This window comes from Xiphophorus maculatus, chromosome 2, assembly GCF_002775205.1.
Source record: "Xiphophorus maculatus strain JP 163 A chromosome 2, X_maculatus-5.0-male, whole genome shotgun sequence".
NCBI lineage: Eukaryota > Metazoa > Chordata > Actinopteri > Cyprinodontiformes > Poeciliidae > Xiphophorus > Xiphophorus maculatus.
In genome coordinates, this window is record NC_036444.1 from 4519172 (window position 1) to 4546550 (window position 27379).

General features: G+C 38.4%; 2 protein-coding genes across 4 annotated transcripts in view; one reads left to right on the forward strand and one right to left on the reverse strand.

Moving 5' to 3' along the window:
* Positions 1–4673: 4673 nt before the first annotated feature.
* On the reverse strand, positions 4674–11558 carry c2h11orf49 (chromosome 2 C11orf49 homolog). Its single transcript, XM_005795803.2, has 9 exons — positions 11367–11558; positions 11172–11274; positions 10049–10179; positions 9398–9482; positions 8966–9051; positions 8633–8840; positions 8447–8556; positions 7200–7263; positions 4674–6554 (listed from the first exon to the last, which is right to left on the reverse strand). Exons 1-9 carry the CDS (start codon positions 11407–11409, stop codon positions 6386–6388), a joined length of 999 nt encoding a protein of 332 aa, XP_005795860.1. The 5' UTR covers positions 11410–11558; the 3' UTR covers positions 4674–6385.
* Positions 11559–13552: 1994 nt separating this feature from the next.
* The window catches only part of ckap5 (cytoskeleton associated protein 5), a 28568-nt gene continuing 14741 nt past the window's right edge, over positions 13553–27379 (forward strand). For all 3 annotated transcript variants that reach the window (XM_023347110.1, XM_014472165.2, XM_023347124.1), the window contains exons 1-24: positions 13553–13652; positions 16055–16152; positions 17870–18063; positions 18212–18418; positions 18883–19054; positions 19141–19273; positions 19356–19456; positions 20310–20423; positions 20651–20755; positions 20903–20992; positions 21597–21761; positions 21847–21975; positions 22053–22223; positions 22295–22396; positions 23159–23269; positions 23367–23459; positions 24381–24566; positions 24640–24734; positions 25085–25268; positions 25379–25527; positions 26475–26649; positions 26730–26843; positions 26956–27084; positions 27165–27359. In XM_023347110.1, the coding sequence (XP_023202878.1) occupies positions 16096–16152; positions 17870–18063; positions 18212–18418; positions 18883–19054; positions 19141–19273; positions 19356–19456; positions 20310–20423; positions 20651–20755; positions 20903–20992; positions 21597–21761; positions 21847–21975; positions 22053–22223; positions 22295–22396; positions 23159–23269; positions 23367–23459; positions 24381–24566; positions 24640–24734; positions 25085–25268; positions 25379–25527; positions 26475–26649; positions 26730–26843; positions 26956–27084; positions 27165–27359 (3171 nt within the window). In that variant the 5' untranslated portion in view covers positions 13553–13652; positions 16055–16095. The remainder of the gene's footprint in view (positions 13653–16054; positions 16153–17869; positions 18064–18211; positions 18419–18882; positions 19055–19140; positions 19274–19355; positions 19457–20309; positions 20424–20650; positions 20756–20902; positions 20993–21596; positions 21762–21846; positions 21976–22052; positions 22224–22294; positions 22397–23158; positions 23270–23366; positions 23460–24380; positions 24567–24639; positions 24735–25084; positions 25269–25378; positions 25528–26474; positions 26650–26729; positions 26844–26955; positions 27085–27164; positions 27360–27379) is intronic.

The window sequence follows — 27379 nt, forward strand, 5'->3', positions numbered from 1 at the left end:
TTTTTCTAAATCATTTCTGAGATTATTTTCAAAATTATTGAGTTTTGTTGGTGGAAATTATATTCCTTTTTTTCTCTCCATCTACAGTATGACGTCGTATCGTACACACATAGCCCGGGCTTTATAAAACCAAATATCTCCGCCACATTGTTTAAAAAAAATATCATACACACAGGATTGGTTTCGGAAACGTTTTTATCCACATGACCCTGCACAAATCCGCCCCTGAGTGTTGTTTTAACCATGCCAGACCCATAGGGGGCAGTGTAGCTCTTGGCTTACTTTCTCCAAATGCCCAAACAATCCAAAATGATTCACCTGAAACTGAAGCTGCAGAGTTGGGAGTATAACATTTCTGCTGCTGCAGAAACATTTGGAGCATGGCTGCATGATCTGTGGAGACCATGAACAACCGAGGAGTTCTCTGATTCTTCTTCCAGCTATAAAATACAACACAAGTTATTTTAATGAAACAAAAATAGGGGAAATTTAAAACATTTATAAACAAAAAAATCTGTAAAATGTATCAGTTTGGGACAATTTAAAACTAAACATTATAATTAAGTTTAAGACGTTTACACCTAAGTGGGGCTTAATATGGATTAAAATAATAATTCTGCATGACTTCAAATCAGCATAATATGTAGAGAGATCTCCTTCAGCTATATTTATGATTTTATTAAAAGCAAAATAGGTTTCTAACTCAAACAGAAATAGTGTTTTTAAGGGTCTTGAAGCTGCAGGATGAATCAACAGAGCAGATTTTAATCTCCACAGTGACGGAGGCCTTTATCTGCTCGTCTCTTTGCACACACTGATGTTTCCAAATAAATTGAACAAAACGCAGACTCTGTATTTTCTAACATTTAGACTCGACAATCTTCTGTTTTAATGGTGAAGGTGCCTCATTTATGTTTGCTGCTCTCCTTTGGCTTCCAAATGTGACTGAAAACGTTCACGCAGGGTTCCTGCAGCTGAGCAACAAGTCAAGGCCGAAATGACGCTGTGCAATCTGTGTGTGTGTGCGTGCGTGTGTGTGAGAGAGAGAGAGAAAGAGAGAGAGAGAGAGAGAGGATGCTGATGTTTCTTCTGTTTTATCTGCTCAAACCTGGAGTGAATATTAAATGTTCAACTTGAAACAGATAGGAAAATGTGACCAAAAAGGAAAATGTTTTGAGATATTGCAAAAAATAAGATAATTTCAGTCAAGAAATAATGACATATGAGATAAAGAGGCGGTAATAACGCTGACAAAAAAAAAATTCTTTCTTAAAATGCAGCAACAAAAAGGAAATCCCAATAAACTTTGTTCATAAAACGGCTCTAAACACGTGTGACTCAAAATGTCTGAGTTTTTATTTTACATCCCAGTTTTAAAGGGGAAGCATTATGTATTTTCTAGGCACATAGTGCTATATTATATCACAATCATATACAGTACAGACCAAAAGTTTGGACACACCTTTTAATTCAATGAGTTTCCTTTATTTTCATGACTATTGATATTGTAGATTCACACTGAAGGCATCAAAACTATGAATAAAACATGTGGAAATATGCACTAAACAAAAAAGTGTGAAACAACTGAAAATAGCCCTTATATTCTAGTTTCTTCAAAGTAGCAACCTTTTGCTGTGATTACTGCTTTGCACACACTCTGCATTTTCTTGATGAGCTTCAAGAGGTCGTCACCTGAAATAGGTCAACCTGCCCTGTCAGGTTAATAAGTGGGATTTCTTGCCTTATAAATAGTCATGAAAATAAAGAAAACCCATTGAATTGGAAGGTGTGTCCAAACTTTTGGTCTGTACTGTATATGAAATATATACTATATATATGTAAAATATGTCTTCACAATTAATGCCTTGAAATTGGGTCTCTGTCTCTTTAAAAACTCCTGCTCTTTCTGAAACTCCGCCTTCAGGAAGTTGTAACAACATGGCTCTTCTATTAACCCTTTAACAACATTTTTACCAGCGTTTCACTGAGAAGTAGCTCCTACAATAAGTTCAGCAGAACCTCAGTTCCTCCAGGTGTTTGCTAATTGATGCTGGCTAGTCTGACGGAGCTAAAAGGGGGAGGAGCTGTGCCTCAAAGGCGGAGCTAGGTCCACCCACACTTTTTGCATGGCTGAATGGTTTCAGTGGGAGATTAATGGATTTTTCAAACATACATGAAAGAATCAAGGCAACACTCCATCTACGTTTTTGATGAGGGAATAACGTTATAACAGGATTTGAAGCTCTAAAAAATAAATTTTATACGATACTGCCCCTTTAAGGATTCATCTAAAGGGCTGTTTCAAGTACATAGAACCAAAATGTACACATTTAAGTCTAACTGCTGCTTTTGGATGAAAGCTGACAGCTGCAGTAATCATCCTGATGTCACTGGGCAAGTTCTGCAAGGGGCTTTCATGTTGTCCTGCCCTCTGGTGGCCACGTCAGTCATTGCAGTCTCAGCAAAACAAAGTTGAAACTTTTGGAGTTTGAGCAGATAAAGCCCGAGAGCATGAAGCATCAAAAATGTTTTTATTTCCATGTTTGATAACAGTGCCTGTTTTTCTTTTTTTCTGCACTAACTGACCCGCTTCAGAGACACAGAACCGAACCTGAAAAAAAGCAAACAAACCAACCAAACAGCAGATCGTGTTCAGATGAGTGGTCCTGCGGCTCGGCGCGACTGATCGCCTCAGAGGTGGTTGCTGTGGAAACCCAGAGGACTTAGGTTGATAGCTGGCATGTTTCTGCAGAAAAATGATTTGAAGCTGTTTAGATATTTAAATATGGATTGTTTGAGCTGGAAAACACCTGAAACATGTGGAATGTCGCATTAAGTCTCAGTAAGACTTTAAACTATATCAATAAAAACTACGGCCGCACTGTTAGCAGTTTTCTAGCTAATAGATTTACATTTTTAAATGAAAAATACTGACCTGCCATGATTATTTTTTTATCTGAAAAGCCGCTGGATATGGGCTGGTGGGCGGGTCACTCAGGGCTGTTCTGTGAGGCCGAAGCTTGAAAGGAGGAGCTGCGTCCTGAAGGCGGGGCTAGATCCAACCAGGCATTTTGCACAGCTGAATGGTTGTCATGGAGATTAAAGGATTTCTCAAACACGCATGAAAGAATCAAAGCAACTCTCCAGGTATGTTTGTGATGAGAAAATAACATAACATAATGTAAAGCTAAAAAAAGGTCAGTTTTAAATATGTACTGCCCCTTTAAGTCTATATAAGAGGACAAAGCCATCTTAAAGATAGAATCCATATTTTTTATTTTCAAAAAAGAGTTTATGCCTTATTTAAATCAAAGTATGATCCAGAACTGAGTAAAAAACATTTCCAAAGGAAGACTCAAAGAACTTTTTATTAGAGCCACTTTAAAAAATTATTTAAAAAAAAAACAAAAACATCACACTCTTGAACCCAACTGCCTCTTTGGCCGTGATAGCTGCAAATGTAGCTGTATCGCTGTTTCCATGGCAACCACCTGAAGCGCACCACTTTGAGCCGCTCCTCCAGAAAGTGTCCTTTCTTTGCGTTCCAGCTTTGTGACTCTTAACAGCACGAACATTCACTGTACATACGCCATCGTCATCATCCTCATCCTCATCACAGAGGTCTCCTGTATAAATCCTGTTTGTCTGTTTGTATAGGAGGTATTGCCGTACGCTGTGGCTGGGTGTAGCGCCGCATGATATCAGTGTTGTAAAATGAAGAAGCTCAGACTGAAGCTAACTCTGGGTTTTCATGTCAATAAATCAAGTTTACGACAAAAATCACAGATCACGGTATGTTTATTTTATTTTATTTTGAGAATAATGCTGAATTTAGATTTCCTGATGTTAAATGATGACAGTTTGTTTAAAACAATGATTTATTCATCACTGAAAGTTTCAGAAAAAGAAGCTTGTTAGTTCTGAACTTCATGTTTAATCTGGTTTTTGAAAAATAACATTCTGGCCTTGTGAACTTAAACAATTTTGTATTTTAATTTGTAAAATCGGGACGTAAAAGATGCATTTAGCTACTGGCCTTTTGTTAGTTCTTGCAAGCTTTTTCTTTCTTTTTGTTATATTATTATTCTTTTAAAAAAGTATACTTTCTGTAGAGAGTTCCTACAAGGTCTCGATTTCGATTTTTCCAGAAAAAGAAAATGTGAAAAAATATCGACATTATTTCTTTCTTTCAGAGTCAGAATTTCTTTTTAAAAATTTTTTAAAAGATTGCAACTCTCAAAGGTAGTGCAAATAAAGAAATATATTTAGATAAATATACAAATTATAGTAGAAACACAACAACTTTGATATTAAAAACATATATATTGTCTTTTTTCCTCCTGGGTTTTCCCCATTCTTCTTCTTTTGTTGTGCCTTTTTTTAAAAAGCATTTTTTATTTTAAATATAATTTAAAAGACAGGGAATTCTATAAGTTAGTCTGGAAAATCTGGCAATTTCATATGAATGATGAAAATGAAAATCAGTAAAAGCACCAACAGTTTCATGCAGATTTAGCTTTTTTTGTTGTTGCCAAAACCTTCTGCTGATGACAGTCATGATTGTATCAAGTTATTCAATTCCACATTGTGACATAGAAGTGAACCAAAAACTGCCTCCATATCAATTTGACATTAATTCTAACCAATAATGACCCAGAAACCTTTAATGGCATCACAGTTACAGCTTTTATTAATCAGTGAGCGTAGCTGCATACATTTTGAATTATATTTTAAGTAATTTCATTATAAGAAGTCATAAATGCATGAACAGGTGAGTGATACAGGCTTAACATCTAATTTATCATAAACATTAGCGCAGTAGCAGGTCAGAAAAGAAGACTGTAACTATTGACTATATGAATAGACATCTTCAAGAACAGATAGGCTACATGTTGTTTGTAAGGTACATTCATAAAATGTTTGCTTTGTTGCCAACATTTCAATAGAGCTTATTTCCTATAAATACCACAGATGTAAAGATCTAAAATTTTTGACATTACCAAATGCAAAATTGAGCTTTACATTAGAAATAATACTTTAAGAAACAAAAAAAGAAAAGGTACAAACAGCTGAAAAATGTTTGTTCACATCAAGATGCTCTTGTCTTCAGATTTTACTTACAGACTTATTAGTAAGCTATTAAATTGTTCTCTATGCTTTCTGAAGCTCTTTCAAAGTCCTTAATTATTGCCATGAAGCTGCATTGAATTTACTCAATGAGATCAAATTTATTTTAAAACATACTTTTTATTAAACTACTACTTTGACAAGTTCAGATTTAAAACTGATGTAACATTCATGATGGCACAATGAAATGACAGCAGGTTAGTTTAGCACAAATTCAATTAGAGACAAAAGATTATTAGCTTTGCTTGAGAATCACTTGAGAGTTTGGTGTATAAAATTAACAAATAGCTTAAGAATTAAAGAGGAAAGCTCATGATTTGGCCTAAACAGAGCTAAAATCAAGCTAATGCATTTTGGGCTAATTGTTAAACTAGCCTAAGCTATGTTTGGATAGTTAAACCAAGTTAACATAATGTAGGCTACACAACAAACAAAACTGAGCTAAATTGGGAGATGCTAAGGAAAGCTAAATCAAGAAAACACACTTTGAATGAACTTAAACTAAGCTAAGCTAAATTGAAGTTAAGTCAGTTTAGCTCACTTTATTTTAGCTTAGTGAACCTAAGGTACACTAAACTAACCCAAACTAAGTTAAATTTAGGTATAACTACCAAGCTAAATTACACTGAACTAAGTCAAGAAAGGTTAATTTAAGGTAAACTAAGTTGAATCAAGCTAATCTGACCTAAACTGAGTGAAGCTAACACATGCTAATCTTGGGTAAGCTACATTAAACCAAGTAAAACTAAATCAAAGTAAGCAAAGCTAGATTTGGGTTAAGCTAGGCTAAAATTAGCTAAGCCAAACTATGTTACACTCAAATAAAGTAAGAGAAGCTAAGGCAAGCTAAACACAGCTAACCAGCTTTAACTATGCTAAAATGTACTAAGCTAAATTTCTCTGAAAATGCACAGCTACAAGGGTTCTAATGAAAATGAGTAAAACCCAACAGAAGAAAAACGTGAACAGTTTCAGAAAGACCGAGAAAGTCTAAGATTACACAAGGAAGTCAGTATCAGAAAGATAAGAGGCGCTGAATAACGAACTATAAACTATAAAAAATTAACAATATCTCTTAGGTGACTTTAAAGAGAAAAAGTGGGAAAGTGTACAGATCGAACCGACCACCTGATGTCACTTCGATATCTCTGTAATGCGTGTTCATACGGCACTATCTAACGTAATGTGGGTTTTGTATTGCAAATTTTATTAGAATGTGTTTGCCTGCTAAGACTTAAAGACCCTGCAAAGACCTGGTTCAGTTTTCAGAGGAGTCCGTTTCCTCGGTGGAGCCGTCGCTCTCCACCTCCATCTTCCTCCGGTGGTGGATGTTCCTACGTGGGGAGGCGCGCCTCTGCACCTCCTTCAGACCCCCGATGGCGCTGCCGCTGCTGTTGCTGCCGGGGCTCACAGAGATCTGAGCGATTCTGCATTTATTCAGGCAGAAAGACAACACTCAAAACATCGTCCCACATGTATTCATCACACCATTTACACTGCAAAAACACAAGGTTTATACGTATTTCTGGTTGAGTTTCTAGTGAAAATATCATACTACATTTGAAATAATACAAAAACTGACTTGCAAGTAACTTTTCAGCAAGATAAAGGAGCTTGTTTTAAGTAAATAATTCTTTATTATTGATTAAAATGCCACAGGCAGAATATTTCTCTATATAACTCAACATTTGTCCCATGTTTTAAGTGAAATAATCTGCCAGTTGAACTAGCATTTTAATCAATATTAAGTAATTATTCACTTAAAACAAGCTCCTTTATCTTGCAGAAAGTTACTTATTTAGTTTTTGTCTTATTTCAAGTGTAGTGAGATATTTCCACTAGAAACTAGAACAGAGAAACTTAGTATTTTTTGCAGTGTATTTAGTAATTTCACCTTGATAGAGGTTATTCAATTGTATTTTGCACACAATTAAAGCCAAATTAATTGAAACTAACAAAGTTATTCTTTATTTTTAATGTAATTCAGATCAAATTTGAATTGATTTTAGTGCAATATTGCTATTAAAACCCAGTGATTGTAAACTAAATGAGTTGTGTGAGTTTGTTCTCACAGCTTGTCGAGTTCCTGGTCCATTTCTGGGTCAATGAGCAGCTCCTCCTTACTGGGTAACGCTCCTGAAACAGTTCAGACACAGAAACTCAGTTTATCTAATCAAATTTAATAATGGAAATTAAATGTTGTTGTGACTCATATTAATTAAAAAAAATGTTCAGTCATTGCAGATGGTGATGGCTGTGGGCAGGAAAGATCTCCTGTAGCAATCTGTGTTACAGCGAATTTGGAGAAGCCTCTGACTGAAGACACTATGTTTTACATAAAGAGGATGGTCAGGGTTGTCCATAAGTTTCTTGAATTTATATGAAATTCTTCTTAAAATTGAGAAAATTATAGACAACAATCAGGAAGTAAACAGAATAAAAATGTTAATAAGAAAACAATCTTACTGTGTGGTAGAGAGAGTAGCCATTTTGATTTAAGTCTAGATTAACTCAATAGAACTGACATTAAGCGATTGTTTTAGTAACCAATTATTCTATCAATTATTCTTCTGATTAATCTGTTAAATAAAATAATAAAATATTTGGCACATTCTGCAGAGTTTCCATTTAACCACTTAAGCCTTTAAGAAAATACATATTTAATTACCTAAAATGCAATATTAAAGCATTCCTTTGGAGAATTTTAACCAGATAAAGTTAAATCTAGGCCACTTGAGTTTTGGCTAAAACATATTTACACAGGTGTTTTTATTTTAAATGCAAAAATGTTATGTCATTTTTGTACAATTTTGGCTTAGTTATTGCTCTGAGTGTGTTGTTCTTTCAGTAAATGGGATTTTTTTTAAATATCTGCATACTGTTGATCGATTAACTGCGGCATATAATTACAATCGAATATGAACTACGATGTGTTCATGATCATAAAACCTTATATATATTAAAAAATAATTCCTACAATTTTACAATTACAAATCAAATTAAATCCAGAACAAACATTCATTGAATCAAGGCCATTTAGAGTCGGGTTTTAGTTGTACAAGGCCTAATTTTACAGTGCTTGTATAACCACTAGCAGCCATTTGCAGAGAAAACAAGCCCATCATCGCATAAGCCTTTCCGCAGAAACTTGTGCATGTTGTGTCATGACTTCCTGATGTCATAACACAACATGACTAATCGATTACTAATTTAGTTGACTATTACTGCTACGGTTCATACAGCTGGAGTATTTTTGGTTTTTTGGGTAAAGTTATGTTTGGTTAGAGAAAACATTTGAAAAACTTTCTGCTGAACCCACCGATCGTTTGGTTAATGCTCTCATGGTTGGCCAGACTCTGGAGGAAGCCGTAGTAAGAAACTTTGTCTGTCTGTTCCAGTACTTCCCTCAGGCACGTCCTGGAGGGATAGCTGCTCGCAGAAAAACAAAACATTCACAAAAACAACAAAAACGCTGCGATGATGAGACTTTTCATGGTCTGCTCACCTGTGCTTGGACCGTTCACAAAGTGCGTCCACACACTCAGCCAGCGTTGACGAATCCACTGCGTCCTGCTGCTGCTCCTCCCTGTCGCTCTCCTCGGTTGCCACGGAGACGAGCTGCTCGACGGAGGACGACGTGGGGACGATGACGGTGTTGGGACTCTTCCCGGCTAGCAGGTCCTGGTAGATCACCTGGATGCTGTCCAGGAACTCTGCAGGACGACAACAGGAGGAACTCGTTCGTATTCTGCTCATCAGGGAAAAAAAGGATGAAGAGACAGTCCAAACAGTTTGACCTAAATGTTGAATTTTCTTATGTTTTCTGAACCGGCTGTACCTTGGTAGCAGAACTGCAGCTGGAAGGAATAAATGAAGTCAGAGAAAGACATCAGACCATCAGAGGCGTCGTCCGCCAGAACAATTCTGCAGAATGACAGAAAGAATAAAGCGAAGTTAACGAGCTGCACGTGGAAACAAGATGTCAAGGATCTGAATCTTTGAAAAGAACCAGAACTCTCATACGATTCATAATGGGCATGTTCAGGATGTTCTCTTATCTATTCTATTGAACACTTTGGATTTTAGTTTTGCATTGTAAATCTGTTGCTTTATCCGTTTAAAATATATTAATTCTGGTGGGGTAACATCAAGACCTAGCCTGTTAATGCCCTGGGCCAAACAGGCTAGGACCGTATCAGAGCAGGTCTAGTTTCTTCATGGCGTTTCCAGATTAGCATCTCTGCTGAGTGCAACGTGAAGCTGTTACCACCTGGAGGCGCTCTGCACTGCCTCCAGTGGGAAGTCAGGGCACAGCAGCTGCAGCAGGGACCTGTACTCCGGCACCGACAGCAAATCTACAACACAACAAGATGCACAGGTCGACTTAACTGGTGCACAACAACAATCAGTACAAGAGGAGTCAAAGGTCAAAGGTTTCACAGCTTCACGTAAAAACTCAATAACTATAAGGTCGAACATGTTAACGTTAGGTTATCTCAGCAGAAAAAACAAAGTATATCAACAGATAAATTAGTAATTAAATACACATTAATATATGTCCATCAATTAATTTAAGTATTAGATTATTCATTTTGAAGAATTAAAAAATAAATGTATTTATTCATTGTTTTTTGATGCAACAATAGTGTTTCCATTACAGTTCTGTTAAATAAACTGGCCAAAAAAAATCTACTTCACCTAGTGAAAATCTTTTTATCAAAACACAAGCAAATTTATTTTCAAAATGTTAAATATGGTCAACGGAAACGCAGCAAATTTCTGATCCGTCAGTAAATTAGTTTAAAGCATGTTTTATGATTCCTCCTACGAAATCTGCCTTACCGTGTTTCGTAAAGATTATTAATATAATTTCTGACTTAGACTTCATCATTCTAAGAAGCTGCGGCATCGCCTCGCTCACCTCCACTCTTGCCGATCTGCCTGAAGCATCTCCAGAAGACTCTGATGAAGGACGCTCTGTTGTGCTGCGTGGCTCTGATGTAGTTCAACTCCCTGAAGAGGACATGGTTGCTGTTCTTCACACTGCTGAAACTAAAAACACAAAAAAACATGTTTAAGGAAGCAGTTCTGGTGTGATGGGCCCGACAGGAATGAAACCGAGTCGTCTTCCAAATTAAATTAAACAATGCCAGTGGGGTCAGAACTTCAACATTTAAACTCCTCACCAGCCACAAAATTAATTAAATTAAAAATGCTAATATTAGTTTATTGTAATTTTTCTATTTTTTATTTTGACCAGCTCGATAATAAATAACATTTTTATGAAATCCAGAAATCCTTAAAGATCAAATACATAAAGGTTGTACTTTTGTTTTATTAAAAGAAATTAGTTGTTTTCTATTTTGTTTGCCAAATTTTTTACTGTTATTGACTTTTGGTCAAGGGCCGAACAAAATCATTTCAGGGGCCAAAAGTGACTTTGAAATAGAAGTAGTTGAGCAGAGCTTAAATTTGGTTTGATTTTATTTTACGTTAAGAAAATTGTAACAAAAAGATGAGCACATTTATATATGTTGCTAGACAGCTACCTAATTTTGCAGCCATTTTATTCTGAGTGACATTGTTGTACCTAGGAATATCTTCCACCACAAAGGATAGTTATTTAAAACAAAAATAATTACATTTTGGTTGAATTGTGGGTATGCCTGTCACAATAACTAATTTTGCTGGGCAATAAATTATATATTTGTTGTTTATTTTTTTGTGACCTTTTACCCAAATGTATTCATATTTCATTTAAAATAGATTAAACAAAACGAGTTGTTTTAAATAAATTATTTTTATTATTTTACTGTTTCCCAGCTCTGAATTTTTTATTTAATTTTGATTTATGTATTTATTTATTTTTTTGGATTATCTCAGATGGGGTCAGAATTCAAACAAAGAAATTTCGGAATCTTTCATAGTAAAAATAAAAAATGTAAACCACACATTTTGTTTCGTTCAATTAATGCAAAGCTATCCTGTGTTTAAAGCGGTCCGGGCGGGTTCAGCCGGACGGTTCTGTTTAATGCGGGACCTACTATTCTGCGAAGTACCGAACCAGGCCGAACTGGGTGTACTCCTCCTTATGGTCCAGCAGCTGGGTCACGGCATCATTCAGGTAGAACAGAACCTGGCTGTCCGCTACGGGGGGGGGAATAACCGACAAAAATATGTTCATACAATCAGAACCGAACCGAGCCAATACAAATGAGGATTTGCAGTTCCGAAATTACCGAGGTACTGCTCTGCGGGGACGGCCGAACTCAGGCGGTTCATTCTGCTGGTATTGACGGGATGGATCCATTCACATCATCGCAAAATAAGAGAACTTTACTGATTAGCTGATTCAGTTCTGAAGGCTCTGGATGATTCCGACTGGCATCGTTGCAGCAAACTGCCGCTCCATATATGGAAACAGGAAACAAGACCGGATGTTGTGAGCTACGTGGATTTGAGCCCCCAGTTAAACCTGCTAGTAAAGGTTCCGCTTCACGTAATAACTAATAATATTAACAATAATAATAATAATAACTGTTCATGTAACATAAGCAATATTATGTAATGATAATAACTATTATTATTCTACCTAATAATGATAATAATAGTAATTATATTATTATTATCATTATTAGGTAGAATAATAATAATAACTATTTGGTAGATTATTATTATTATCATAATTAGTATTATTATAATACTATTATTAGTATTATACAATTATTATTGTTGTTGATGTTATTAAATGGTAGAAAGTCATTCAGACAATCTTTTTTATGTTGAAATGCAGGAGACACTACTGGGTGCCACTCCTGAGAACAAATAAATACTCATCCTGCAGTTCACACAGGCTGACCAAAATTAGACAGTTTTTGGAAATACTTTGCCTATTGGTGAGCCTTAATTTCAGTTGGTGTATTGAGACGTGCAGGATTTGGTGTTGAATGTGTTCATCATGCTCTATCTCAAAGTTTCAGGTTGCAGCTGGTGGTGCAATGGTGTGGAGATATTTTCTTGGCACACTTTGGGTCTCTTACTACCAACTATTCGTCATTTAAATGCCATTTAAGTGCCACCTGAATAGTGTTGCTTTTGTTACTATAATCTATCTATCTTCTGATTCCTAATTTCAGAGTAATGTACCATTTCACAAACCTTAAATCATCTATGAAGTATGGTGGTGGAGGAATGCTAATGTGGGCTTGTTTAAAAAAAAAAAAAAACAAAACTTTCAATTGTAAAGTTGACCAAGAACTCATCCTTATATGAAAAGCATAAAGTCAAATGTGATGGCATTTCTCCAAAAACTCAAGCTTGGCCCAAACTAGGTCATCACAAGTGCAGTAACGCCAAACAGCCAGAATCAATTAGATACACACTGTGGAAAATATACAGAATATGAGCTTTACATCCTAACAATCACTTCCTTCAGAGGTTTGTTTCAAACCTTAAAAAGAAGTACATATCCTAAATATTGATCTGATATACATTTCATATTAAGATAAAAAAAAAATCAGGTATATAACACTGGAAAATAATTATCTCTGTCAATTCTACCATTTCATTAAACTGACTGAAACTTGTTTTACTCTTCTTTTAATTAAAAATCAGCTAATTTTTCGCTTTTATTTAAGGCTGCTAGTCTGTAACGTAATTTTACTTTTCTGTTGTTATGAAGTTTGTTATAAAACAGTTTTTAATTTAAAAACCAATTTAATTGTACTTGAACAATAGAATTTCGAATTACCCAGTTAAAAACACGGGTGTGTATGAAATAACCAATAGTAAATCAATCGCTATACCTATGAGGCGGGTGTTGTCGCAGAACATCCAATCAAATTGCTACAAATTATGACCTACATCGCTTCCATCAAATCAGCAAATTATTTTGACATCATGGGGGCGGAGTCTCGTTCAAATCTAGCCAATCATTGGCCACAGCTGATGACAAACAAGGAAACCTATTTGGCAAATTGCAAACGACAGAAAAAATAAAACTGTGCGGTAAAAAAAAAATCCGTTTTCACTGGGCTTTCCAGATATGTCTGACTGTGTTTGGCAGGGCTCACTATCAGGTTTAACGTACGAAACGGATGCAGACAGAACGAAGCCCCACGTTCTCCGCCCTCCTCTGTCTCTCCGCCCTTGGACTCTTTTGAAAAAGATGCGTCAAGTTATACATGTATATCAGAGACGTTACCGGATGTGACTATACAAAATAAGAGTCAATAAATCATATGTGACCCAAAAATTCCAAACAGATACAAAACACATATGCAAACTATATGTAGAATGTGTTATGGTGTCTTTTATATATATATATATTTTATTCAATATTACGAATACATCAGTTTCTTTAATAGACGCAGGAGACGTTGACCTTTACTTTTAGCGGAAGTTGATTGGGACGCACAATGCAGCTGATGCTTTAAGACTCGGGCAGACTTCACTAGGGTGATCTCATTATAGCTCCCATATCACTGGGTTGCCTACGTCTTATTGTCCTACAGAGACGTTAACAGGTATTCTTTTCATGTCAGTTTAATCCTCCACGTCGACCTGCAGTCCATTTTTTCTGTGTCGGTGTGTTTGAGCTGCTGTGGCGGAGAAGTGCGTTGTTCGGCCTGGCTGTGTTGGCGCGGATGGACGGTTAGCTCCTAGCCGTTTCTAGGCAGCTAATGGACGTTAAGAGCCATCAGCAGGCTCTCATTGGGAATACTTTCTGTGCATAATATTTTTTCATTCTGTACAAAGCATTAGTAGAGTCACATTGTTTATATTGAATTAATATTATGAATGTTAGTGGTGAGGCAATTTCAACCAGAACCTCCGGGATAAGTAACGGAGCAACGGCTGTTGCTAAGGTAGCTAGTTGTTATTGTGCTGGTTTAAATTAAACGGCTCGGTAATATTCTGACATTTTCTTAGCTTGAATATATTGTTGTTTTTTTTTTTTTAACGAGGGTCACGGGTAACTAGCTTCTGACAGGGCTGTTGTTTGGTTAAACCCAGTGGGTTTTCTGGTGCTGCCATGTTTCTGGGTTAGCTTTGCTTGGGGATTTGAATAAATTAATTTACAATTCAATGACGTTGAACCAAACAAGGAGAGTAAACCTCAAGTTTAGACATTTATGGATCCTCCCTAATTTAAATCTGATTAACTTAATTCTTCTCTACCTTGACCATCGTTTAATGTTCTCTAGGTGATGCATTAATATAATATTATCCGTGGTATTACTAATGCTGTTATCTGTCTTGCGTTTATGCGCTTTTACTGTTGTTGGATGTCTGAATTAATAATGAGATGTTGGTGTATGTACTATGATCCCCATGACTACCTGTCCTACAAGTTGTAGGTGTTTCCCTCGATGCCACACACCTGGCTGAAATGAACAGGCCTCTGCATCACCTGATTGCATGCTGAAGAGATGCACTAAAGTATTTTATTGTTGCGATATCCACCCATAATGTTGCTGTTTTAGTTTTGTCTTTAACATTGTAAATCTAATTTTGTAGTTTGCATTCGTGGATTCTCTCATGAAGCTGGAGTTGACTTATAAATGTAATTTCTGATTCAGGAAATTCCTAAAAGACCATTCCACTTAATTCTTCACTACCTTGACCATTTTTTAGACTTCATTATATTATTTTACACCATGAACAGAATCATTGAAACAAATTTGTGAAACTTATTAAATACAAGCATACTTCATTGCTCCCAAAGGGAAATTAACATTTTATTCACAAAGTTTATATATTTTGCCATTAAAGTAGAATAGTCTAGTCCAGGTTTGAAGAGTCTGAGTGTTGTAGTTTCTGAGCTGGACCAGAAAAGTCACTAAGTTGACCTTTTATTAAACTTTTCTAAACCAGATAAAGGCATCACAAACTAGGTTTTATGTATTCTGCTATTAATGTGGAGCAATTTAATGAACATTTAACACTGTAACTGGAAGACATTTTAAATATCCAAATGAAATAAACAAAACAAATGATAAAGTTAATTTTGAAGACTTTGTAAACAAAACTGTACTGAAAAAATGGCTAGTTGAGACCAGAGCACCAAACTGAAGATTTTTATGATCCAGTTTTTGGTAGAAAGAGGACAAAAAAGAGATGTATGATAAAACATGCCAATTGAAATTGAGTTTGTTTTAATTTATTATGCAATTAATAGATTGATTGATTATTTTGACAGGCTTAATTGTGGTTTTTAAGATGGAACATAATAAAAATGTTCAGAATTTGAAAGAATAGGTGAACTTGCTCTTTAGCCATTTCTCAAATCAGAAGCTAACTTAAGCTTTGTGGTTCTCTGGGTACTGGTTGGAGAAAAGTAGCAGGAACCCCCTACACAAGGTTCCTAGTTTTGTCAGTTTAACACATTTCTGTTTGTGTGTTTTCTTTACGATGGACTCTGAGCTGAAGGTATCTTCATCCGTTTGCCCAACTGGTTTGGATCAATGTGAAACATGAGCCTCCAGCTATTCCTTTAACGTGCTTTGAACCACTGAGTGGCTGAGAGCGCACTGCACTTTATGGACTCTCTTATTGAACGAAAGTGGAACTATCTTTCAGCATTTTTTCCCTGGGTCTTCACTACTTCATTTTCCTCTGACTGTAACCTTTTTAACTTTAATTTGATCTAACTTCCAGTCTCTGACCTGAACAGTTTTTTTTAGCCTTCCTCTGTTGTTGTTTGAATTTTCTGTTTGTGTTTCATTAAATTTGAAATAAACCATGCTGTTCCTAAACTGGATTTTACATAAATGTTCAACACTTGAGTACATTTGGCATGAGGAGTAAGAAATACTTCATTCTAGAAAGAAAACACAAATTACTCTGCCTCAGCAGAAAGGCTGATAAAATGATTAAAGTTTAAATATATGATGATAATGCTACTATTTTAATGTCTTGTTTTCAGCTAAGTAATTCTAGGGGAAGCCCAGCCCCCGACCAGTAGCCATGGGGGACGATAGCGAGTGGATGAAGCTTCCCATTGACCAGAAATGTGAACATAAGGTGAGCAACTGGCCGACTGTCCTCAGATAGAGGTGGTCGGATTTCAATCTGGTTTAATTTTTAATTTCTTAAATGTTGATTACTCTTTTTTCTGTCAGCCTCAGACAAAAGATGCTTTTATTTTGGTATTGTGACACAGATTGTGCCTTTTATGTCTTCACATAAAAGAAGACATGATATTAAAATTTTACCAAATTTTATGTTTATGAACATAGACAGATCCTCACATGACTTTTGACGTGTTTCATGTCTGTTTTGGACTCTTGGTAGAGTTCTGGTTTATGGGAAGATGGCAGAACAATACAGTGAGAGTAGATAATTGGGCACATTGCCATATTTCACCATAAACTGCCAGAGTTTCTGAAATAATTTCAGCAATAATCAAGCATCTATTTTTGTAAACAATTTGTGTATTGAAACTCATCTACGTTTCAGTTCACAGTTGTGTAGCTGTATAAAAGATGCAATAGTTTTGGCTCTTGACTGCAGCTGGAGACTCAAGGAAAGCGACTAAATCTGAAAATGAGCTGCAAACAGGTTTCAGGAACAGGTCAAACTATCGGATCAGATCAGATGGGCTTAAAAACCAACCTGAGCCTCATCCTGCAGACATCAGGGACTCAGCTTCAGTCTCTCTGCATGATTAGCTTCCTTTAGATTTGCTTACTCTGTTTGGATCCTGATGAGACTTTGCATTCGGGATTAGACTAATACAGTCTTAGTGCAATCTCTAATTCATGGCTACAGACATGACATCGGTCCTAATATTGTTTGGTAAATCTAAACAAACAAGAACAATCTACTGCTGGTCAGCTATAATGTTTAGCATAGGCATTTAGCTTTTAAAGTTTTAAATATCTAAAGCAGGAGTTTATATTTGGCTTTTTTTAAATCTATTGTCTCCACTACCGTGTAGAAAAGTAAACAAGCTTAAAGTGTTTTTTCTTTTTAGACTTGAGGCTATGATGGAAATAACTTCAGCAAACTAATCAGCTGTTTCTGCTCTGAGATCACATGACTGCATAATATCCCAAATATTTCCAAATAGTTTTTTTTCCCCCTCTCCCACAGCCTGTATGGTCGGGGTTATTTTGTTTTTAATCGGGTAAAGGAAAGTCCTCTGATATGTTTTCTGAGCCATGAAAATAAGCAACCTTGTCATGCCGCTTTTTAACCAGTCACACTTTTCTCTTGACATTTTTGATTCAGTTACTTTTTAATGTTAAATATGAGCGAGAATGCTTTTGCTAAAATCTGCAGACGCCACACATCCTGGACACAAACTGTTTGGACTTTTACCTTCAGGTCGGCACTATTTGCTAAAACCAGCTGCCACAAGCTCTTAAAATTAAAATATGTCTGTAAATGAGGGTACATGTTGTTCCTTTATCCTGATTGTATTCCTTTTAAAGTTTATTTATTTAGTCTGTATGCTGTGAGAGCTTGAAACCAAAATCAAATTTCTTATTTATGCACACAATCTTGGTCAGTAAAGCTGATTTTGATTGGATCAACTGATAAAGTTCACAAATGAGCCTGGAAAAGAAATAGCATCAGTGCACTCAAGTTAATTGATGCTAGTTGGGTTGAAATGAGCCTGTTTGGATGCTAAAGACGCTGTTCTCGGTCATTAAAGAGTCCCAAGAGTGGTGGTAAAATGTATTTATTTTTTTTGCTTGTTTGGTGTGAATCATTTTTTACCTCCTGTCTCATTCAGGTGTGGAAAGCCAGACTGAACGGTTATGAAGAAGCTCTGAAGTTGTTCCAGAAAATAGAGGATGAGAAGAGTCCGGAGTGGGGGAAGTACCTGGGACTAATCAAGAAGTTTGTCACAGACTCGAATGCAGTGGCTCAGCTCAAAGGCCTTGAAGCTGCCTTGGCCTTTATTGAGAATGCTCATGTGGCTGGCAAGTAAGTTCTGTTCACAGCTGGAGGTTTAGCCACAAGTTTAACACTTGGTGGTATTTTTATAGCAGGTCTTTAAATAATGGAGGTGGTTCACTGGACATAATCCAGGAATGTTTTGGAGACTCTAATCCGCTCTGTCTCTGTGCTGCAGGACGACGGGTGAGGTGGTGTCGGGCGTCGTCACCAAAGTGTTCAACCAGCCGAAGGCGCGAGCCAAAGAGCTGGGCATGGACATCTGCCTGATGTACATCGAGATAGAGAAGGGCGAGGTGGTTCAGGATGAGCTGCTCAAAGGACTGGACAACAAGAACCCCAAGATAGTGGTAGCGTGCATCGAGACGCTCAGGAAGGCTCTGAGGTCGGTGGCTGCTCGATTATTTTCTGTTATTAAACAGAACAGAATTTTAATTTGCACCAAATCAATAATTTTTTTTCACAGTTTCCTGTAAAACAAATTATTCATAACGTTTTGTTATAATCTGAGCTAGTGGGAACATGTAGATATTAAATCGAAGGGGCCCCAGAATGGAGCTTTGTGGAACCCCGCATGTGATTTGCTGCTTTTATAAAATGGATTTGCAACTTTGAGGGATTTTCACGACCACAGCAACTTTTTGTGGGCTTCTCACAAAAAGCAACTCCTGAGTTATTGGTGCACTAAACTAAAAGTTGGTTTTGGGGTAAAATGGCAAGTCAGGGGCTTTGCACAGCACCAACATGTCAGGTTCTGCACTGACTTCCATCTGAAAAGCAGCAACAAAGAGAAGTTGTTTCACAAAGAGACTCTGATTGGTTCTTTGTTCTCTTCATTGCCTCCCCCAGTGAGTTTGGATCAAAAATAGTGACCCTAAAGCCAGTAGTGAAAGTCTTACCCAAACAGTTTGAGTCCAGAGAGAAGGCTGTGAGGGATGAGTCAAAGTTGCTTGCTGTGGAAATCTACAAGTGGATCAGAGACGCTCTGAGGCCGCCGCTGCAGAACATCAACTCTGTACAGGTGGGACCTGATCAGCTTCACACAGAGTACAAACAGAGCACTGCTTAATTCAGCTGGATGAGTGTTTGCTTGTTTTCCCTCTGCAGCTCAAAGAGCTGGAGGAGGAGTGGGTGAAACTGCCCCCCTCCCCTCCCAAGCAGACCCGGTTCCTGCGCTCTCAGCAGGACCTGAAAGCAAAGTTTGAACAGCAACAAGCTCAAGGAGGAGAGCAGTCTGACGGTAAGCATGGCTCATCTCTGACCCGTTTTATTGTTTTCTCTTTGTTACTGGGCAGTCACAGACTCCTCTGCTCGTCTCCCAGGAGATGAAGAAGAAGAAACTGCAGTAGCTGTGGATCCGTACGATCTGCTGGAACCTGTGGAGATTCTGTCAAAGATGCCCAAAGATTTCTATGAGAAAATTGTGAGTTTTTCAAAACACTTTTAAACCTCTGTGTAGTTTTCTTCCAGGTGTGTATATATATATATATATGTTTTTGTTTTTTTTTACCTTTGCAAGAGTTTCAGTCAGGATTGTCAAATTTGATCGGGTCTTTTCTGATCCAAACATGACATAAATCTGAAGGAACCCAGCAGAATAGTCCAAATCTCAGCCTCTGCTGAAATTCATGACTATTTCATAATGGCACTTAACTAATCAATGATTATCAAGTTTATTTATGCTTTATAGTGAGGTGCAAAGTAAAGACAGCAGAATAATTGACATAGTGAACAGTGTTACCACCAGCTTACAGCCAGATATGCCCAACTGCAAAGACAAATGCAAGACAAAGTGACCAAAATGTTTTAATGGACAGATTTTTACCAATGACTACTAATTATTGTTGATGTCCCATTTGATGGATTCTAAACACTTCAAATTAAATTGACATTAAATTGGTATTTTATTAAAATGCTCAAGTTTTTTAAAAATGTTTTTTAAGTTTTCTGCCACCCGGAACAACGATTTTGGTAGAATTTTCTATAAGTACTTTCTAAAAACCTGCTAAATGCTGTGAAAAGCGGTCCAAATTTCAACATCCAGTCCAACATGTTCAAAAGAATCCCAGTTGGGGTGAAACCTACCCAATCTGGCAACACGGTTTTCAGTAGAAATGACAAGTAGCAGCTGCTAGAATAACCAAGCTTCACATATGACGGCATTAAAATCACAGAAAGCAGCCTGGTTCCACTCATATACATCTCTAACGATGCAGTTTGTATTAATAATCTGCGAACGCTGTGAGAATAATAATCCTGGGCTTTTATTTCTGCAGGAAGCTAAAAAGTGGCAGGAGAGGAAAGAAGCTCTTGAAGCTGTCGAAGCTCTGACCAAGAACCCCAAACTGGAGAACGGCGACTATGGAGACCTGGTCCGCGCGCTGAAGAAGGTGCAAATATTAAATTAATAAAATATTTCTCGAGTCATATAAAAACAGATCTGCAGATGCTGTTCAGAGTTACTGTTTTAAAGCATTTAGTTGGGTGAACCTGATATTTGAACTGAACTGTAAAGACTTGCCAGCTGTCTGAGAGGAGGGAAGGCCGTTCAGTCTTACTGATTGACGTTTTGACCAATAGGAGTCGAGTTGGAGCTGATGTGGTTTCTCTGCTTCAGGTTGTGGGAAAAGACGCCAACGTGATGCTGGTTTCCATGGCAGCCAAATGTCTGGCTGAACTGGCCTCTGGTCTCAGGAAGAAGTTTGGGACGTATGCAGGACAAGTAAGGGAATCTTATCTTATGGTTTATTAGACGTTCTTCCCTCAAATTCTCCAGATTCTTTTACTTTAAATGAAGGAAGTATGTAAGAAGACGGAGACCCATGAATCAAACGGCTTCCCTCACAGATTTATTTTATTTTTTTTACAGGTTGTTCCAACTATCCTGGAGAAGTTTAAGGAGAAGAAGCTGCAGGTTGTGCAGTCCCTGCAGGAGGCTATTGATGCCATCTTCCTCACTGTGAGTACAATAGGCATGTTTTTTAATTTTTTTTGTATTTAGTCTACAATCTACGATATGTAAGGAAAAACTGCTAAATTTATTTTATTTGTAATTATTTATTTTTGTAATATTGATTGCAGAACCATTTAGGTTCTGTGGCAGCAGCATAAATAGTTGTTGTTTTTTTAACTGAAAACATTTAATGTGTGAGCAGTTACCATGGTAACCATACCTCAATGTAGCTTATGACTTTAAACACAGCATAGATGTTGATATGTTTAGTGCTGTAAAATGTAATTGCATATTTTTAAAGTATAAAATGGTGAATCAGGAGGGTTTTTTAAAAGTTTTTTTTATTCTGCGTTATGATTTTCTTTAGCTTTGCCATCACTGAGCTTCTTCCTGTCTAGATGAACGGCTCACTTCCTGTCTGGAAGACATGATGAAGCGTTTTCTCTCTGGATTGATTTAATTTTAATCATTGCTTACTAACTTACTTTGAATCCACTTCCTGTTTACAGACTGTTATCTACCAAGCACTCAGCTGATGCTGCAGCTCCTAATGTGTTTCAGTAGTGCTGAGACGGTTGATATATATATATATATATTTTTTCTTCCCCAGACGACTCTGCAAAACCTTTCGGAGGACATCCTGGGTGTGATGGACAATAAGAACCCGTCCATTAAGCAGCAGGCGTCTCTGTTTCTGGCCCGATCTTTCCGACACTGCACGCAGGCCACGCTGCCGAAAAGCGTTCTCAAGCCGTTCTGCGCCGCCCTCATCAAGGTTTGTCCTCCAATACATCAACAAACTGTAGACATTACTGTTGGTCATCATAAAAACTGATCATGTCCTGCTTTATCATCCACAGCAAGTGAACGACTCGGCCCTTGAGGTTCGTGACGCGGCCTTCGAAGCTCTGGGAACGGCCATGAAGGTGGTTGGGGAAAAGGCTGTGAACCCTTTCCTTGCCGACTTGGACAAACTCAAACTCGATAAGGTGAAGATTAGAACCAGAGAATCCTCCCCAGGCCCTCATGCCATCGATCTCTGACTTTTTCTGTGTTTCTCCAACAGATCAAGGAGTGTGCTGACAAAGTGGAGCTTCCTGGAGGTAAAAAAGGAGCAGCTGGAGGAGGATTAGCAGCGGGTGACAAGAAACCTGCAGCTAAAGCTCCTCCTGCAGCCGAAGCCCCTCTCAAATCCTCGGCGCCGCCGAAGAAGAGCCAAACCGCATCAGTCAGCAAGGTATGCACAGAACGAAACCCAAATGGCTCCCGTTAATGATCCAGAGTTGCTAAACGTTTTGTTTTTTGCAGCCGTCAGCTGGTCCAGCTAAAAAAGGGAAACCAGCATCAGCAGCTGGAGGGAAAACCAAGAAGACCTCAGACAGCAAAGAAATCACAGAAGCTGAAATATCTGTAAGTTCACAAGCAGAATGATTTAAATCAGAAGGAGTTTTTACAGACTGGGTCTGGAGGCACAGAAACATAAATCTGGAGGGGAAGAAGAGCTAAAAACTGAGACGTTTATTTGTAGAGCACAATTCAGCAACAAGGAATTATCACTAAACGGCAAACAGTAACTGATTATGAAACAAGCAATAAACATTACATTTTGTCTAATGCTACCATCAATCATCAAATGTATTGATCAATTCACATATTAGTCAAATGTAAATCTAACCAGAAGGGTTTTCAGCCTTGATTTAAAGGAACTCAGTGTTTCGGCAGTTTTTCAGTTTTCTGGAAGCTTGCTCCAGATTGGAGGAGCATAAAAACTGAATGGTGCTTTTTAATGTTTGGTTCTGGTTCTGAGAATGCAAACCAGAACCAAAACATCAGAGTTGCCTAGAAGGTTGATACAAAAACAGCAGATTTTTAATGTCTTCGTTTACTTTAACAGCAAAACATTACAGCTTTAAATTCATTTAATTGATGTTTTTTTTAAGTAAATAAAAGAGGGAATCTGAAGTTGAGTTTCTGTTTAATATAAAGTTTAATCCTTTTAACTTTGTTGCAATAAATTCACCTTTTTCAATATTGTTGGATTAATTGCAGTTTTAGCTTTCAGTCTGAAAATATTATAGAATCCTTAAATCTTCGTTAAGCTCTTTCTTAATGGAGATCAGATTAGATGGCATTGTTAAGTTTAAGTTTCTGACTGTTTGCTGTTGTCTTCAGCCTGAAGCATGCGAGGAGCTGGCAGCAGCAGTACTTCCTGCTTCCTGTTTGCAGCAGCTGGACTCGGGTAACTGGAAGGAGAGGCTGGCCAGTATGGAGGAGTTCCAGAGGGTAAAGTCTCCCAGTTTACTCTGAAACCTTTAACTTCCAGCAGCCACCAGTCTCTGCACGGCTGAGCAGAAGATTTATCTTGGATTCCTGTCTGCAGGCTGTGGAGACCATGGACAAGGCGGTGATGCCGTGCCAGGCGTTGGTTCGAATGCTGGCCAAGAAACCGGGTTGGAAGGAGACGAACTTTCAGGTACGCTGCTGGAATCCAACAGGCTAAAGCTCAGTGGCATTCTGGTCCCTGAACGCAGAGTTTCTGGGAGACGGCACGCCCAGATCTTTTTCTGTGCTGTTGACGACGGCTAAAGGGAACGGTAAGATTTATCACGGCTGACTAAGAAACACAGAGAAGGGCGTTGCGCTTGTAAACTCATCTGTCTGAACAATTAGTATGTTTTTGAAAGTAACTGGAATCTAGTTTAATGTTTCAGTAAATCATATAAGGAATATTAACAAATACAGTATGTAGTTTGATGCAATTACATATTTTTACTTTTTTTTAATCCTTCTTGGCTCTTAAGCACCCCTTACTAAAACAAACATTTACTGATTTTTTTTTTTTTTAAGTCATGAATGCTGTATTTAGATATTTTAGAAATGTCCCACTTCACATTGGGAGATTTTAACCGATGCCTAAATGCCAGCGATGCATTCAGCGGTAGACTGACCTAAAGAAACAACATTTAAATAAAGTTTTGATCCTCTTCAGACTGAGTCAGCTTGGTTCAGCTGCAGAACAAAAAAATGAGACGTTAGACCCTCATACGTGTTTGATGGTAAATTAAATCCTTTTCTTCATTGGAGACATGAATCTTCTGTTGATTTCATGAGTATTCTGAGTTTGATAACTGATATTTTGCAGAATAAGCTCAATGGTTTGTTGATGAATAAAAAGGTTGACAATTTTTAACCGATCCTTTCTATGAAGCCACTCTTGACCTTTTTAAATAAACTGTTACTAACTTGTAATATTATTCCTGGGAGCGACGCCATCATGAAATCAAACAAGTTAAACATTTTAACTTGAGTTTTCTTTAAGGTTCAGACTAAATCCACCCCATGCAGCTGAACCTCGGTGTCTGTTTTCAGTTTCTAACGCTGTGACCTCCTGCAGGTGATGCAGATGAAGCTGCACATCGTGGGTCTCGTGGCTCAGAGAGGACAGTTCTCAAAGACGTCGGCCTCCGTGGTTTTAGACGGTCTGGTGGATAAAATCGGAGACGTGAAGTGCGGCGGGAACGCCAAGTCGGCTCTGACGGCGATCGGAGAGACGTGCTCATTGCCGTGGACAGCAGAGCAGGTGAACCCGGTAAACGTCAGCGAAGCCAACAGGACTGACTGTGCGGTTTTAACACGGTTTGTTCGCACGTCAGGTCGTCTCCTTGGTGTTTGCACAGAAGAACCCCAAGAACCAGGCGGAGACGCTCAACTGGCTGGCGAACGCCATGAAGGAGTTTGGATTTGCTGGGTAGGTTTTCCTCAGACGCAACAACGATCCTAGTTAAATCTTTCCAGATGAAGTAAATGCATCTTTTTCTTGTATTTTTAATGTATATAAAAGGCTTAAATTAAAAATCTGCAGAATGTGCCCATTTTTTTTAATCCAATTAATCACCAGAATAATCAATTAGTCAGTAACTAATCGTTTAAATGAAATTAAATGTGAAAATGCTGTGAAATTGATATTAAAACTACACACACATGTAAAATGTTAAAGTAACTTGACAAAATTTAATCCCTGTAATGAAAGAAAGTGATTTAAAAGCTGAGATGTTATTATGATGGTATAATATTAACCCTTTCCTCCCTGCTCTGCAGCATCAATGTGAAAGGCTTCATCAACAACGTGAAGACGGCTCTGGGCGCGACGAACCCCGCCGTGCGGACGGCAGCCATCACCCTGCTGGGAGTCATGTACCTGTACATGGGCCAGCCGCTGCGCATGTTCTTTGAAGACGAGAAGCCAGCTCTCCTCGCACAGATAGATGCAGAGTTCGAGAAGGTACCACACCGTCAGACATGACCCGAACCCCGATCAGAACCACGCAGGAGACTCGGGTTTTCCGCCGCCATCCGAACAGTAATGACAGAAAACGGTACTCTCCCTCACAGATGCAGGGTCAGTCACCTCCGGCTCCGATCAGAGCCACCAAGAAGACGGCGGCGACGGCGGAGGAAGATGGAGACGAGGGGGCGGAGCAGGATGAAGATGGAGGAGCGGGGCAGGACATCATGGACCTGCTGCCCCGAACTGATATCGGGTAAGTTCTGCAACTCCATAATGAAATGGGTGAAAAACTAACTTCAAACTAAAATAATAAAGTTAGACTAGAAATGTGCATAAAGAGCAGAAACTCGGCAACATGACAAAAAATACCCAGAAATGACCTTTTCTGAGGTTTTGCCACCTGTAATCACAGTGGGAATTATGGTTGGACACGTACAGCAGCTAAAAATGTATTTCTGCTCCAGTTCTGACCAGTGTTATCACTAAACTAATGTTTCTAGAATAGATGGCAGAACACAAGTTATTGCAACAAACTCGAGGCATCAGATTGGCACGAATTTGACACAAGAAGAAAAATGCTACAAAAAACAGGAACATTTCCTACCTGAGGAACTTTATGCTCACAAACAACTGCAGTCTCCCTCTTGCTTCACTGTTTTTGTTTCCTGATGTGTGTAGCTGCTATGAACTGTGCTGTAGCCCATCAGATTTTTCTTTAAATCAGAATTATCAATCAAATCACGTTTGTTTCTGAAAAGTATGCCTTGACATCACTTTGCTGGCTTGAAAAACGATGTGAGGTACGTTTGTAACTTCTTTGTTTTGTTCCTAAATTATTTCAAAATTTTTTACTTTCAATATGAGATTTTATTTCTTGCATTAAAACCAAAACTTTTCTTTGGATTTTTGCAACTTAAAGTGAAAAATGCTTCCTTTAAAAAAAGACCAAGGTCAAAATAGTATTTTATTGATGGTAGCAATCTCTAGAAATGGTATTACAAAGTTTGTTCTTTTCTTCTTTTTTCCTGGAAAAGTGTATGAATATTTTTATCAATGTGTGAACAACACTTCAGTCTCTTCAGTCAAGAACCAGTTTTATTGTTTGAGATCTATAGGATTATTTTCAGGAGCAGCTAAGTTCATGAATTTTGCTAAAGGCCTTTTTTTTTCTCTTCCCTTTGTTCCAATTCATTTTTAAAGTGACAAGATCACATCCGACCTGGTGTCTAAAATTGGAGACAAGAACTGGAAGATCAGGAAGGAGGGTCTGGATGAGGCTGCGGCCATCATCTCTGAGGCCAAATTCATCACGGCCAACATCGGGGAGCTTCCTCTGGCGCTGAAAGGGCGACTCACCGACTCCAACAAGATCCTGGTAAGCCGGACTGTTCTGAGTTTGGCCTCTGGGTTAAACGTTATGACTGTAGTAATGACCGTCCTGTTTGTGGTCTGCAGGTCCAACAGACCCTGAGTATTCTGCAGCAGCTGGCTACAGCCATGGGACCCGGACTCAAGCAGCATGTGAAAGCTCTGGGGTTCCCTGTTATCACTGTTCTGGGAGACAGCAAGGTATTCCACCTCCAACCTCAACTCCAATAGTTTAAACAGAATCTCCATGACGGAATGCCTCATGTCCTGTCAGCAGTTATAATTTGTCTGCGTTATATCTGTCTATCTGCAGGTGAACCTGAGGACGGCTGCCATGGCAACCCTGCAGGCCTGGGTGGAGCAGACTGGGATGAAGGACTGGCTGGAGGGAGAGGATCTGTCCGAGGAGCTGAAGAGGGAGAATCCCTTCCTGCGTCAGGAGGTGCTCCGACTCCTCCACTGCTGCTCCTCCTCACGGTGGGGATGATGAAGATCAGACTCTAACCTGCTCTTCATCCTCAGGTTCTTGGCTGGCTGGCAGAGAAGCTGCCGACTCTCAGGTCGGTCCCCGGGGACCTGATGCTGTGCGTCCCGCAGCTGTTCACCTGCCTGGAGGACCGGAACGCCGACGTGAGGAAGAAAGCTCAGGATGCCCTGCCCGCCTTCATGATGCACCTGGGCTATGACAAGATGAACAAAGCCACAGGAAAACTCAAAGTACAGAGCCGTCAGCGAGG

Coding starts and splice junctions, on each gene's coding strand:
- c2h11orf49 (XM_005795803.2), bottom strand. CDS start 11,409: ATGAACCGCCTGAGTTCGGCCGTCCCCGCAGAGCAGTACCTCG. Junction 11,275..11,366: donor CCCCGCAGAGCAGTACCTCG/GTAATTTCGGAA, acceptor CCCCCCCCGTAG/CGGACAGCCAGGTTCTGTTC. Junction 8,557..8,632: donor TGTGAACGGTCCAAGCACAG/GTGAGCAGACCA, acceptor TTCTGCGAGCAG/CTATCCCTCCAGGACGTGCC.